This window comes from Pholis gunnellus (genome assembly GCF_910591455.1).
Source record: "Pholis gunnellus genome assembly, chromosome: 6".
NCBI lineage: Eukaryota > Metazoa > Chordata > Actinopteri > Perciformes > Pholidae > Pholis > Pholis gunnellus.
Genome location: NC_136532.1, coordinates 2,778,119 through 2,793,739, shown reverse-complemented (window position 1 = coordinate 2,793,739; position 15,621 = coordinate 2,778,119). Strand labels below are relative to the sequence as shown.

The 15,621-nt window shown below is 41.5% G+C and overlaps 1 protein-coding gene across 1 annotated transcript in view; it reads right to left on the bottom strand.

The window, feature by feature from the left end:
• adgrd2 (adhesion G protein-coupled receptor D2) overlaps nucleotides 1–15,334 on the bottom strand; it is a gene marked incomplete at both ends in the record, with an annotated part of 37,253 nt that extends 21,919 nt beyond the window's left edge. The window contains 16 exons of the mRNA XM_079160643.1: nucleotides 1,037–1,190; nucleotides 1,448–1,550; nucleotides 1,751–1,854; nucleotides 1,998–2,124; nucleotides 2,318–2,373; nucleotides 2,456–2,561; nucleotides 2,963–3,071; nucleotides 3,407–3,541; nucleotides 4,220–4,331; nucleotides 8,436–8,726; nucleotides 9,775–9,869; nucleotides 10,472–10,594; nucleotides 13,836–14,465; nucleotides 14,562–14,801; nucleotides 14,968–15,025; nucleotides 15,290–15,334. Of these exons, the coding sequence (XP_079016769.1) occupies nucleotides 1,037–1,190; nucleotides 1,448–1,550; nucleotides 1,751–1,854; nucleotides 1,998–2,124; nucleotides 2,318–2,373; nucleotides 2,456–2,561; nucleotides 2,963–3,071; nucleotides 3,407–3,541; nucleotides 4,220–4,331; nucleotides 8,436–8,726; nucleotides 9,775–9,869; nucleotides 10,472–10,594; nucleotides 13,836–14,465; nucleotides 14,562–14,801; nucleotides 14,968–15,025; nucleotides 15,290–15,334 (2,488 nt within the window). The remainder of the gene's footprint in view (nucleotides 1–1,036; nucleotides 1,191–1,447; nucleotides 1,551–1,750; nucleotides 1,855–1,997; nucleotides 2,125–2,317; nucleotides 2,374–2,455; nucleotides 2,562–2,962; nucleotides 3,072–3,406; nucleotides 3,542–4,219; nucleotides 4,332–8,435; nucleotides 8,727–9,774; nucleotides 9,870–10,471; nucleotides 10,595–13,835; nucleotides 14,466–14,561; nucleotides 14,802–14,967; nucleotides 15,026–15,289) is intronic.
• Between the last annotated feature and the right edge of the window lie 287 nt (nucleotides 15,335–15,621).

Genomic DNA, 15,621 nt, shown 5'->3' with positions numbered 1-15,621 from the left:
TAACTTACATTTGGTTTACAGTGCTTTCATATTCCAGTACTCATATTAAATTAACCTGAAGAATGGTTGTACTCATGTAAATGAGCACAGTTTCTATATAAAGCATGGTTTATGTATTAATAAAATGACCAGGATTCAATTAAGCCCTGGAACTGACAAAATCATCAGGCAAAATATGAATGAATACATCATTAAATAACATAGTTACTCAAGTAAGTAAACAGTGCACCGCCTGTGTTTAGATATGAATTAATAAAAAAAAAGATTTCTGGTAAACAGTAGAGGATTTACACATGGTAATATCATTTTTATTATTCATTCATTTCCCAGAAGAAAAATAGAAGTCCAAGTCCTTTACTATTGAGCCTCTGTAGCCCTGTGAAGCTGTCTCCACATGAACTCTCTCTATCATCAACTTCTTTATGTTTTCATTGAAATTACAGTAAGAGAGGTAATGTCAGTAAGTGTCTGGTGTTAGACAACCAAGCAAATAGATGCGTATTTGTTATTAAGTGTAAAATATAATAATAATAATAATGGATTCCAATGGGTGGGGGCTGCCACACTAATCGAGTCCTACAACAACCAAATGTAGATGTAGTGTGATTTAGCCGTTCATCACATGCCTCCTAAAGTTATGCTACTTATTAACATAACAACATAATTATCTTGAGGTTTCAAGATCATGGTTCTGGTTTAATTACTGTATCCCCCCCATCAATAGGTCATAAAATGTCGTATTGAACTCAATTTGGTAATCTGTGAAAATCAGCAGGGACGGGATCTGTGTTGATGATGTCATAATGCTGGATCACAGAGGATCCTGACTTTGTGAAAGCATGCTTTCAGATGGAAAATGTGGTCTTTTTCACTAACTATGGTTTACTAGAGCATGTAAATCACAATCAGTTAGCTAATACTTTGTGATAATGACTTTGAAATTTGAACTCATGCAGTCTCCATCCTAATCTACAGGTAACTAGGTCATAAATCAAACTCCAACTTGACAAGTCACTGAAGGCAGATGAGAGATTACCCCAGCCAATGATGTAGTAGAGCTTCATCCTGCGGTCCTCGCTGATGTTGACTGACACCACTTTACTCCAGAGCAGCAGGCCCTCCACCAGCATCCAGGAGAAGGAGGCCATGAAGAAGAGGTGGAGTAGTGCAGTCACCACGAAGCATGCTGCCTACAGAATAATACAGGAAGTATTTACTTTGTATCAATAGCGTAATGGCGTAACAAAAAAAGAATGTGCCCAAATGTACTTCTCAAACAGTGAGTCTAATGATGATGACTAACGCTGCCTTAGAGCCACTATGCTGCAGTGCTGACTTTATTTCCACACAAGTTCAATGTATTACAAACAATCCCTTTTTTATTATTTCATGAACATTCCACCTACTGTAACACACTTCTATTAATACGTCATAAGTGGAGTCTCACCTCATTGGCAGACGCCCAGTCACTGCACATCAACAGCAGCTCAGCAATGCCCAGAGCAACAATCAGGTTCTTATGGACAGTGGTGCGGTCTGATTTAGGGATACTGCACAGGTACACACACACACACACACACACACACAAAGTTTAAGAGAGGTTCTCACAGTAGTGTTCAGGATAAAAATAACTAAATAATTTGGCTCTGTATTTTTCTTCCATTTATTGATGTGACTCTGGGAGGGTTTTATGAAATGCTTTTCACCCTCTGTGCTTTACAGAGTGCACTCTGTGATGTTTGTGACTCACCCCACAGTGATGAAGAGGATGAAGGTGAAGAGGAGGCCACACAGAGACACTCCACAGCCGATGAACGTCAGCACCTGCAGAGCTTTTTCGTTCTCTGGGCTCCTCTGACACACACACACACACACACACATACACACACACACACACACACACACACACACACACACAGTGCATGAGCTGGAAATAGCATACTGTAGATAAAAGCCTACACAAAATACTCAGTGATAATCGGAGAAAGCAATGTTACCTGGGCTTCATAAACCTGCAGCAGCAATGCAAAATTGGTGGTGTGGTTGCAGGAGCACACAGTGTATCCATATTGTTTGGACACTACATCACAGCCTTTGGTATTCCACCACCCACCAGCCTCCGGACTAGTAAGACACAAACGGCACATACTTGCATATCTACATACACACAGGTATGCCAAGAATGCCAATATGCACCTATCTAAAGATTTTGCAAAATCAATCACATTCCTTTGGTGGAACATGTAAGATAACTGGAGTTACAGAGGAATATGAGACCTCCAAATCGCCCTTTTTCAAAACATTCATTGGCACTTACGTGAGATCAAAATCCCAGAAGGCGCACACTGGATCATACACAGTACCAGTGGGATTCTGTAATACAAATAATATATATATGGAATAGGATATATAATTAAGAAAAAAAAATGGAGAATATTTGAGAGGTTTTGCGAACCTGTACTCTGTGCTGGAGTTGGAAGCGAACTGCTGTGCTAACCGGCTGGTTGTCTCCCATCACTGTGGTGGATATGACAGAAGAGCCCAGAACGGTGCCCAAATACCTGTTTATGTACACAAATTCACACATATGTTTTACTCCAAGACAAGAAGAAATAAAACGTAATTCTATTTGCAAGTAAATTGGAAAATAACTCTTTAAAAACGAGCTTTTTTATCACTCTGGGTTAAACGTGGCCTTAGCTGAAGATCCTTTGATTTGTTTACGTTTTAGTTTTGGAACATGTAGTGCCTGATTCTAGACAACAAAAGAAATGTAGGCACAATGATTATTTTGGTGGACTGATGGAAGCCAAAGCTTGGCTTAAATATCAAATTAATTCCATTGCCCACAAGTCTTTTGCCTCGATATAGTATCGTATAAAAGCATGTTATGCTGTGATAGGTGTGGTGATGGTACGGTAGAAAATGTCAAAATAAAAAACAAAAAGTGTTTGTACCTTACCTCTGACTGCCATCTGTGACGGTAGGAACCATGGTGATGTTCTCCTCTGGATTGAAAAGAGGCCACAGAGAGCCGTACCACGTGTTGACCAACGTGAGCTTAAGGAAGCCTACACATTCAACACAACAGCAAGATGAGGTTTTCTTCAGCTTACAACAGACGGACAAATAAAACAGTAATAAGAGGACTCTAGTTCATTTACGATCACTCATTGTTCAAGAGGAAAGGGTTGTTTCAAAACCCAACAATGCCCCTCCATCTGCCCTTCACCGCAAGACCATGGGAGGTTAAGTGGGTGAATGCATGCTACACATTCACAAGTTTGTCGTTAATATAATGCATCTTTTCTCTTTGCAATGACTCTTCATTGTGATAAATAAGTCTGAATAAGTGCTACTTAAAGTGCAGGCAGAAGAGGATTGGTTGTGGTTGCATTTGACCTACCGTTGTTACGGAGATCCTGTATCTTCTGATGTGGGACTGAGATGCAGTCTAGTTTGGTGTGCTTCTCTGTCTCAGGCCCACAGAAGCTAAATCCTCTGGATCCTTCCTGCAGCCTCTGCTGCTGCACCTCCACTTCTGAAAAAGACAGGACAAGAAACAGCAATGTTATATTTTTCCGCATAAACAAAAACATAAAACAAAACGTGTATTTTTGCATTAATTTTCTCATGCTAAGTAACAACAAAAGTTTTTGTGCTTCTCATTTTTAATAACCGCACTATCAAACCAGCGGTACGTGGTTTCAATAAAGATTGATTCATTAATCAGAGCTGAGATTTTTCTCACAACGTCACATTGTACAATGCCACGGTAAGACAAATTGGACAATATTGATTTATTGAAGGATTGTTGCATTTGTAATGACTAGAATTTTTTGTATGGAAACCATGAGCTTTGCTCTGTTACATTTCACAGCTCGGGTTTCAACAAAACGATTGCTTGAGCATGACGCCGTTAGTACAAATAGCTTCCATTGGACATTATTTTATTCAGAGATCTCAGCAATTTACTCTGATGAGTACAGTGTTATTCTCACTGATCGCACTATATATAACTAAGAGTATTCTTCTATTTACTATGAACCATATCTTCTTAAAGTTCAGCTATTCATCTGGCATGTTCAGTGCTGCCAGTTTATCAAAGGACCTCAATGATGGACCCAGTCCTGGCTCAAATGAGTCATCCTTTGTAACCAAATGACTTTGCTATATTATTTGTTTAACGTTTCAATATGTCAGTGTGTGTGTGACTCACTGATGTTAGGTCTGTGAATGATCAGGTGATCAGTCTCTGCCATCAAGCGAGTGCTCAGGCTGGTCACCATCCGGTCAATACTCTTGACCACATCCATGGGGCCGTTCACCACCTGAAACACACGGAGCACAGACGTCTCAGCAGCAGCAACACTCATCCACTCTGCCCTCCGGAGTACAGTTGTCAAAGCTAAGGAAGTAGGCCTACATTTCAAAATGACCATTCAAATGCCGCACCATGACAAAATGCTTTCAGCGTCTATAACTCTTCGCCAGAGGTTCTGCACAGTTTGGCTGAAGAGGGCAGACAGTTCAATCGATTGACCTATAATGGTGGGTGCAACTGTGGATGTTGCCTTTTTGGCACCCATCTTTCTGAATTCAATATGCCCATCTAAGAGCTGAGCCTTAGAGACAGAGCTTTGAGCAGTGTGAGGGAGGTTGGTGATGAGTACAGCCACAGTTTTTCAGAGTGCTGCTCATCCATTGAGTCTGGGCTGAGGTGGCCTTGGAGCACTGAGAGACCTGGGGGGAAGGGAGCCAAGCGCTGAGAGAAACACAACACTTGTCATAAGGCAACCTCATCATGTTGCACACAGCAGAGGCTGAAGTGACAAAAAAAGACTATAGAGAACACAATGTACCAACTGTGAACTGGATGAAAGCATGGTTTCCTCTTTTTGATCAGAAATTCAGAATGTAAAAATTGGAAATTTAAGCTATGTCTCAATAGAGGCGTATGGAGGCTGCTGTAACATTTGTCAACTCTTCTACTATTCTTGTGGTAACTTCATCATTTCACTGAAGATGATGAGCTCATATGAAATATAGAAGCACACTGCCCTCTAGAGCTTTAGAGCAGAAATGGCATCTATCTATCTATCTATCTATCTATCTATCTATCTATCTATCTATCTATCTATCTATCTGTCTGTCTATCTGTCTGTCTGTCTGTCTGTCTGTCTGTCTGTCTGTCTGTCTGTCTGTCTGTCTGTCTGTCTGTCTGTCTGTCTGTCTGTCTGTCTGTCTGTCTATCTATCTATCTGTCTGTCTGTCTGTCTGTCTGTCTGTCTGTCTGTCTGTCTGTCTGTCTGTCTATCTATCTATCTATCTATCTATCTATCTATCTATCTATCTATCTATCTATCTATCTATCTGTCTGTCTGTCTATCTATCTATCTATCTATCTATCTATCTATCTATCTATCTATCTGTCTGTCTGTCTGTCTATCTATCTGTCTGGAGTACCGCATTCACTTACATATATATACTGTATATATATATATATATATATAATTCTTAGTTTATCTCTCAAAGGTAAATATTTATGTCGATAAACATATTGTTATCATCATGTATATATATATATATATATATCATATAATGACAAGTCCTTATGTCATTGGTTACAAACAACATGGTCAAAATGCTTCGCCATGATGTCAATATAACATCAACGTCAACTAAGTATTTTCTGATATTAAAACTATGGCTAAAGTTTTGATGACGATGTAAAAAATGCACAAGGCTGCAATTTTTCTGTTTGGTATATATCAATTTCAACAGTACAATGTTTCACATTACTGTATGTGGGAGATTGATGCAGGAGATTGAACAGGATTCACATTTACAAATTGGTTTCATGATGTGCACAAGATGGACCGACTAGATGATGTGGAATTTGAATTTGAAGTGGTTTTGAGAATTTCAATTCTGATCTGTGAAAGGTACCAAAGTGACAGAGGAAAACCTATTTAGCTCTACTTTTTCCTTCATTTCAAATTCCATTTGAACCCCTTTTTGAATGCAGAAATGTCTTAAGATCAGGAGAGGCAAAGAGAACCCTTTATTCAATAAGAATCCCCAAAAGAACATTTCGAGGAGGTTGAATCAACTGTTTTGTCTCTTGTGTAGCATACCCTCACCGACCCACTCCTGGACCCCCTGCAGTTCGCCTACAGAACCAACAGGTCTGTAGACGACGCAGTCAACTTGGCCCTTCACTTCATCATCCAGCATCTGGATTCCTCAGGAACCTACACCAGGATCCTGTTTGTGGACTTCAGCTCTGCCTTCAACACCATCATCCCGTCTCTGCTGCATGACAAGCTCTCCCAGCTGCACGTGCCCGACTCCACCTGCAAGTGGATAACAGACTTCCTGTCTGACAGGAAGTGGCACGTGAAGCTGGGAAAACACGTCTCAGCCTCTCGGACCATCAGCACCGGTTCCCTCCAAGGCTGCGTTCTTTCCCCTCTGCTCTTCTCCCTGTACACCAACAGCTGCACCTCCAGTCACCAGTCTGTCAAGCTCCTGAAGTTTACGGATGACACCACCCTCATTGGACTCATCTCTGGTGAGGATGAGTCTGCCTACAGGTGGGAGACTGACCATCTGGTGACCTGGTGTGGTCTGAACAACTTGGAGCTAAAGGCTCTAAAAACAGTGGAGATGGTTGTGTATTTCAGGAAGAATGCAGCCTCACCTGCCCCCATCACCCTGTGTGACTCCCCCGTTGACGCTGTGGAGTCTTTCCACTTCCTGGGCTCCATAATAACCCAGGACCTCAAGTGGGAGCTGAACATCAGTTCCATCACCAAGAAGGCTCAGCAGAGGATGTACTTCCTGAGGCAGCTGAAAAAATTAAACCTGCCAAAGACAATGATGGTGTACTTCTACACAGCCATCATTTAGTCCATCCTCTGCTCCTCCATCACGGTCGGGTACGTTGCAGCCACTGCCAAGGACAAGGACAGGCTGCAGTGCATCATTCGCTCTGTTGAGAGGGTGATTGGCTGCAATCTGCCGTCCCTCCAAGACTTGTTCGTCTCAAGGTCCCTGAAGCGAGCAAGAGAGATTGTAGCCGACCCCTCTCACCCTGGACATAAACTGTTCGTGCCCCTTCCATCTGGCAGGAGGCTGCGGTCCATCAGGACCAAGACCATCAGGACCAAGACCTCACGCCACATGAACAGTTTCTTCCCATCGGCAGTCGGGTTCATAAAGCCCAGGACCCCCACTGACACTGTCATCCCCAGGACAATTCCCTACAGGTCACCTTCTCTGTTTCTTCATTTAAACACACTTGACACTTTACATTACACTTCATCATACTTGTTTACAGTACTGTTATCTGTTTGTTGAGCACTTTATTTTATATTCTTTTATATTCTATTGTAAATTTTAATATGTTTCTATTTCTTGCACTGTGTTGATTGTTGTTGATTGTTTAATGTTATGCACCACCCGCCATGACAAATTCCTTGTATGTGCAACATACCGTGGCAATAAATTCAGATTCTGATAAGCCATCTTTTGCAGCTTTTGTCAACTTCTGATCTAAGATCCACTCTGGTCGAAAGGACCAATCAGCATGATGGGCACGTTCATTTCCCAATGATAGGCATTTTAGTTTAATATATCTTTAGATAACAAAGTACCGCTAGCCATCTGCACATTTAAAATTCTACATGAAGTGTTAACATTTCCAAACATGAAATCAGTGACAGACCTGTAAAAGACGTACCCAGTTCACCCTCACTATACGTTTGGGCTTGCCAGGTCTTTCCAGACGGTTCCCCCGCCAACTGATCCAACTCACCACCAGGTGATGATCAGTTGAAAGCTCTGCTCCTCTCTTTACCAGAGTGTCCAAGACATATGGCCGCAGATCAGATGATACGATTACAAAGTCGATCATAGATCTCCGGCCTAAGGTGTTCTGGTACCAGGTAGGCTACACTTATGAGCCACCTTATGTTCAAACATGGTGTTCGTTATGGCCAAACTGTGGCTAGCACAGAAGTCCAATAGCAAGACACCACTCGGTTTCAGATCGGGCAAGCCGTTCCTCCCAATCACCCCCCACCAGGTTTCTCCGTCATTGCCCACGGGAGTGTTGAACTATGGAGTCGGCACGCGGCGCCCTTTCCAGGACCCCTCCCACCGACTCCAAGAAGGCCGGATATCCGACCTTCTGCCTGGTGCATAAGCACAGACAACAGTCAGAGCCTTGCTACCCGCAACCCGTAGGCGCATGGAAGCGACCCTCTCGTTCTCCGGGGTGAACTCCAACACAGCGGCGCTTAATCTAAATCTATGCTATTTCATGTCTGATGTAAATACAATGCACAAATGTACAAGTTCAGTGAAGAGCCACACATGCACCAGGGCTAAATAAACAGTGGGAATATGCAGTGCTACTGAGTATGTGCTACCTCTTTGATGGCCTGCCACTTGAGGGCGTTGTCTTCACTGATGACGCTGGCAGCCACACTGATGAAGTGCTGGCTGAGCTCCTGGACCATGTCCCGGCTGTGGTTGGTGACTTCGGTGAGTGGCTGAGCAGGGACGTCAGCAGCCAGCGACAGCAGCTGGATGATGGACACCATGTCTGTTGGCTGCAGTCCCTCCTGCTGTGTGTCCTCCAGGGCCTGGACAGAGATGTCCAGCAGGGCAGAGGCCTCGGCCAGGCTGCCCAGCCCTGACAGCTGCTGCCCCAGCACTGCCTGGGTGTGGAGACCGTGGGTTCAACAGAGCTACAAGGCTTTTTTCATTTTATCATCTTTTATCAATTGCAAAACCAGTTTTTATTTTAATTTAGCTTATTTGATCACATATTTGTTGTATAATTTGTCAGTATTGTTGGGGATTATTTTAGATCATGATATCATTTTTTAAAGGGTTTTTTTCTTTTTCCTGGGTGATGATAAATTTAGGTAATACTCCTGTAAATTAAGTTTAGTGAAGAATTATTTGGCATGAGAATTAGCTAAGCTTCTATTCAAAAATATTGGTATCCGCACCAGTGGCGTAAGGTAAGTAGAAGTGCACTCTATTATGACATCCCCAGTGCACGCTAGTTAGTTATGAAGCGCACACACACACACACACACACACACAGACCATTAGGCACACTATGTGCTCAGCTTTATAGTTTACTTGTAGTTTTTTATAGTTTGTGTAGAAGAAGCAAATAATTTAGTTACAGGTTGCTTCTGATTATTTTACAAAAAAAATAAAAGAAAGGAAAACCATGACGGAGATGGCATCATGACACATCACCCATGTGACTTCTTCTTTGAACACAGGCGTATATCTCAGGGGGCAATCTGAATCATTTGCAAGAGCCAGTTCTCTGTGCAACACATTATTGGAGGTAAGGCCTCTGTGCACAACAGAAACCTATATCAAACGCCGGCATGTCAGACGTACAATTCAATTTGTTATCATTGGAGAATGGTGTAGAACAACAAAAAAGAAAGAAAAATAAATGAAATGTTGAATTCATTTATATAGCGTCAAATCATAACTGAAGTTATCTCGAGACACTTTTCATATAGAGCAGATCTAGACTGTTCTCTATAAAACATGTCATTTTTTATTCTAAATACACCATACATCACACTCTCTGGCTTAATTGAAGAGACTACTCAATATGTTAAACAGGCTAAGAAGTCATTTGAAAGAAAAGCGCCTTGGAAGACAGAATGTTTATAGTAGTAAAATCTTTAAAGATTTATCTTTACCCTAAATGAAGATGTGTGGGTAGTCTACCTGGGTTTTGTTGGAAAGCTTCATCAGATGGTTCATAAAGGTCGTGGGCTGGGAGTTCTGAGAATCAGCCATCTGCTTCATCTTCAGGTAACGCTCTGTGCCAAAAACAACACAACACCAATGTGGATGATGTAATGGCAGGATGCTCTGCTGTTTAAAGAACTCATCCTTCAGCTGGAAGAGTTCAACCCTGAGCCTGCTAACGCGTCCAGAATAAAACACTCAACTCCCAGCACAGCCTGATCTCTGACCTCCTTGTCAACAGGGGGATTTCCCTCACTTTAGGCTCAGATATTATAATAAGTTACAGCAGGCAAGCATTGTTTACTCTTTTCCTTTCCGATACTCTTATTCTTCACATGAGAGGCTACTGTCGCTAACAGGCCTTATCTTCTACTGATGTTCAACTGTAGTATCTTTTTAGAAGAACATTTATGAAAAACATAGTTTTCCTAGCTATGGCCCTGGGTACAAATTCATGAATTGACCTTGATACAAATCAACTCAATGTTCTCACTGCATTTGTATATTCAACATTAAAGTCAATGTTTCAGATCTTATATTTACTACCATTTTTTTGTTTTGTGCAGGCTGCACCATAAATTAGATTTAATGTATCCATTCACCATTACCACTAATATTATATCATTCTATCACAAGCCCTGGTCTGTTCTTGTGGACATTGCATGAGGCTCACCTCTTCTGCTCCTGCAGATGAACAACAGTGGATCAGAGCAGTCTGTCAAGCCGAACAGTGGGAGCTGATCTGACCATCCCAGCAGTGTCCTGCAGCCCTGCAGCTCCATCTGCTGGTGCACTGCTGCACACACACACACACACACACACACACACACACACACACACACACACAAGTCAACTTGAGGCTGTTTAAATGACTTCACTGGTAAAACAAATATAAACAATGGATGAGGCAAATATCAGATTTGATTCAAAAGAAAACTGGCATTTAGGAACATCGAGGAACACCAAAAACTAAATTGTTTTTGTAACAAAAACCCTGACTGCATGGGTCCTTTAAGAGGTAAGGAAACTCAGACAGTGGGGGAGTTATTGTTCACCACTGCATAGAGTTCTGTCCTTCCACAAGCTGCCCCCGCACTGCTGGAGCTGTGGGAATCCCCTCCATCTCCTCCTTTTCTCTGACTCACTGTCACTGCCCTTCATTTTGGCAGTCAGTCATCCTGTGTTTCTGGACTGTTCAGTAGTGTCACCAAAATCACTTCAGCAGGGGTGTCAAACTCATTTTCTCCCGGGGCCACATCAGCATCATGGTTGCCCTCAAAGGGCCGGTTGTAACTGTAAAACTGTATAAATCTAACTACTCCCTAACAAATTGTTAAATAACTGTCTCTGCATTTTCACTTTTTATCTCATAATTTCGATTTTCTATCCCATAATTTCGACTATGGGGAAATTTTTATTTGCAAGTCTAACTTTTCATATATATTTTTTTGCTAGCGGATTCGCGGGCCACATAAAATGATGTGGCGGCCCGGATTCGGCCCGTGGATCATGTGACTTAATACATCAATAGGCCTTTTTGGGGAAAAATATCCGCAACATACTACCCAAAATTGTGTAAAGTATTTTTTTTCCAAAGTAAGTATTTTAGTATAACTAGGAGGATCAGAACGAGGCATGAAGTGAATTTGGTGACACTACTCAGCATAACAGTGAAGTTATTTAATATTTTTCCCAATAGAAATTAACCAAAATCATGCAAAAGCACAAAATAAGTGTTGTAGTATGACCAGGAGGAGAAGAAGTGTTGTATGAAGTGCTTTTGTTGAGGCCACACTGCACACTGACAATGAAGCTATTGAATATTGCACTTTGTAGATGGTCCCTGATCACTCGTCTCACAGCCGGCTTCACATAGAAACAAAAGTTATTTGTCCAGCTCGGAGGACGACTTGTTTAGATGAACGTTTGTTGTCTACCTTACTACGGTTGCAAAGAGGCATCGTTTGTTTTTTAACACCCTTTTGATGATGAGTTATGATAAAGTCTTTATCATTGAATATCTTTCTAACTTTACCAAACTATACCTTCACTTTTCTCATAATTATGAGTTCATGATCCCGTAATTACGAGATATTTTGTAATGATTATGAGATATTTTCTTGTAATTAGGAGATAGTAGCTTATTGTAGTTCCCATAAGATTTAGTCAACTTTATTGATAATAAGATGTTTTATTTGCTGTGGTGGACTCAACTTCCATCGCGCTTTACTTTTGCAGCTGCTCTCCCGACTGCAAGAGCATACAGTACTGCACACAGCCCAGTATTATGGCAGGAAATAGTGAAATAGTCAGGAAATGCAATATGGTATATATATATATATATGGTATCCAACAAACACAGGACTTTCAACCACGAGACCAGTGTTCGACAACACGTTATGGTTTTATGGTTGTGGTTTTGTTGCCTAAAGCTAACGTTTGTTTTGTTGCATTAACCCAACTTTACGTAGTTACACAATATCACTACAAAAAAGTCCAACGAGGCCAGAAACGTAAGCGGTCAGACTTTGAGACAGGTTGGAAACAAACCAACAGGTTATCCATATTATTTTAGAGGTAAAACTGAAAGTGAGCAAACCTGGAATATCTTCAACTAATCCTTCCTCCATTGCACAGGACAATTGTGTGCATGTTCAATTATAGTAAATACATAGGGTCAAGGTTTAAGCAGGTAGTCAATCTGTAAACTGTTGGGTAATAGGCCTACGATGGTTTTGGTAAATATTGTACCTTTCGCCTTTGTTGTCTTTTGGAAACAATTTTCACTAGTCCATTTCTTTTCCTTCTAAAACCTGCTTCCATTTTTTTGCCACTTCCGATTCCAATTTCAGTAAATAATGAGGTGTGTACAACAATATAATCCCCAAAATAATTGTTGCAAAAACTACAAAAAATAGGACCCAAATTGTAAAAAATCTGAATTATCCTATAAGAAGGAAACCTGACAAAAAACCTCCAAATGTCCAGACTGTCTATAGAGTAAGTCTAGAGTACGCATAACTTTCACTTACTTCAAACTCAACATCATTTCTTTACAAATAATATAGCGATTTGTCAAACTTTGTCCAACAAAGGTTTTGTTATCAGAGGGTTTAAGACAAGCGTGCTTAACTTGTGCCTCCTTTACAAATAGGACAACATTCACAACAATATTACCCCTACTGTATGTGACAATATAATTCTTTTGAATGACACATCCTGGGTTTCAATCATATACTGTATATAAGAAGTGGACCGTGACATCACCCATTGGATTGTGGACTACCGTTTTGAAGCCTCGAGTTTAGCATTTTGGCCATCGCCATCTTATTTTCTTTGGAATCAGATGTGGTCATATCTGGAAGAGTAGGTGGCGCTCTGGAGGAGGTACCTTTAGCATAAGCTACCAGCGTGTACTGATGAGTGCTAGCTTGGTTAGCAACTATGATATTAATTGAAAAAAGAACAACTGACGTGGTGTGTTCACACTGAATGCGAAGCAAACTTTCCGTGTAATCAAAAATGGAGGAAAACAATGTTGTAGTTACTTGTGGGCGCTTAGAGCTCTGCGATAGTACCTCATATTCATATAGAGACATGCATTGGCATCAGTATTAATTATTTCAGCATCATTTATACGTTTATTGCAATTAAATCATAGCAAAATCGATTTATATGGGGTTCATACCGCTGTAGTAAACCAGCCAACGCGTGGCTTGCCAGATACACTGAAAACATTTGAACTTGGCTCAACTTTCAACACAAAGTTCCTAAAACACGCCCCACCAATGAAGCCCCTTGCTTTTTTATACAAGGGTTATATTTGGTCTGAATAGTCACTTACAGGACGTTTTGCCCCTCACCTACAGAGACATTAGTTGTGTTCCTCATATTTAGGCACAGGGTGATTAAATATAACACAGACATTTGGTGGGCCCTTTGGAGAGGATCAATCTTAGTCACCCGTGATGAAATGCTGACTTGAATGAGGTAGCCCCTGAAATGGGACTACTAGAATATAAAGAATGTGATCTTACCTGGGCAAAAAAGAAGGACCTGAACCTCTTTCACCATTGGGTGGCTGCTTAGGTAGGCAAGATTCCAACTGAAGAGCACTTCCGGGATTATGGGTGAACATGCATTGAGAGCATGGATATGCCTTGTTTCCAGAGACATATTCCAAACATTAAGGTCAGTGATATTTCCAAAAAAAGGCTCTGTGAAATTCCCTCCAAATGAATCTTGGTCCTGACCCAGTATAAATATACCATCCCCATGGATATTCCTGGAAGAGTCTGTGGCTGAGCCCATGTCCTTTCTGTCCCCATCCACATAGATAGCCCAGTGGCCACTGCTCCGGAGCCATGTGACACATATGTGATGCCAAGCTCCGTCGTTGGGGAAGGACGCCTTATATGGCAGGTGCTTCCCATGGATGATGAGTGCAAGGAGGATGCGTCCCTGCACATCTACTTGGCCTCTTAGCTGAAACTCATTGGTAAAGACAGGTGCAGCATAGGAGAAGATGGTTGACACCTCATTCCACTCTGGGTTCCACTGAACTCGAACACACACACTGACAGACGACAGAGTGGGAAAGGACATGTTGACACGAGCAAAACCCTCACGGGATTTCTTTGGGAAGCTTAGAGCTGAGAACTGTACATCTAAACAAAAGCAGAAGAAGTGGTCAGTGATGAAAGTGTTTTGTATATATCTCTTAACTTACTTTAGATGTTTGAAGGTCCACTGATTGCACTCACACTGTTTGGAGAGGGCCACAGCCCCAGAGGCTGCTTTGCTGGGATCCCTGACCCAGATAGGTGAATGATGTCCATTCTGCCGAAGCAGCTCCAAGACTCCCTCCTGGTCCTCTGACTGTTCAAGGGTGGCAAGGGAGCTGAACTGGCCTCTGCAGAATCTGTCAGCACTGGAGAAGGCCAGTGAGTCATTGGCCAGCTGGAAGGCCCAGTGAGAAGTCAGATGGACCAGTCTTGATTTCCCTGGTGAGTCAGACAAAGAAAACAATCACAACAAGCATGAATGAAAAATAGTAACGCAGCAATCAATAACATATTCAATGATTTTTTGACGGATAGAGTGGATGGAAAAGAGAAGTCAGTACTATGAATTTAATTGCTGGCCACTAAAAGTGATTAACAGTCTCACCATGTGACTCCCCCACTCTGTCTGGCCCAGCATGTGTTGGCTCACTCTCACATACCACCTACAGGAGAAAAAGTCAAGTTTGCGTTTTATTTTAACAGTTGCTTTATAACATTTGCCTGTAAGCAGAATGCACAAGTTGGAGTTTATCTGCCATTTGACAATATATAGTTTATGTGTGTTTGTGAAAACACAGTCATCGTTATCAATTTAGAAGACTCCAAAGTTGATTTACTGATTAGCAATATGATACAATCTTAATAAAAATAACAAAATAAACTATTTGCATGGCTCTTGTTACATCATTAAATATTATTAATATTACCACAAATGAGAAGAGTATGAGTCCAGTATGCAGGGCTCCAGTCATCTCTAGACCAGTGTAGTTTCCAAATGAAATAGACCACTGATTTTACCTAGAAAATAATATTTCTGCTTTAATTTAGAAAAAGTCACAAAGTGAGTACAAGACCCTATTAGCGTGTCACTCATCAGCAGGCAGTTTTCCAAAATTCTGGAGTTAACGTCCTGAGTCATTGTCGCTCTGTCCCCATTTTCCTTTATAGCAGCAGAAAGTCTCTCTGAGTACACTGGGAAGGAACTCCATGCGTGGTATGGTCAAACCCAAATCTGGTCCAGACTCCTCTACTAGTGCCT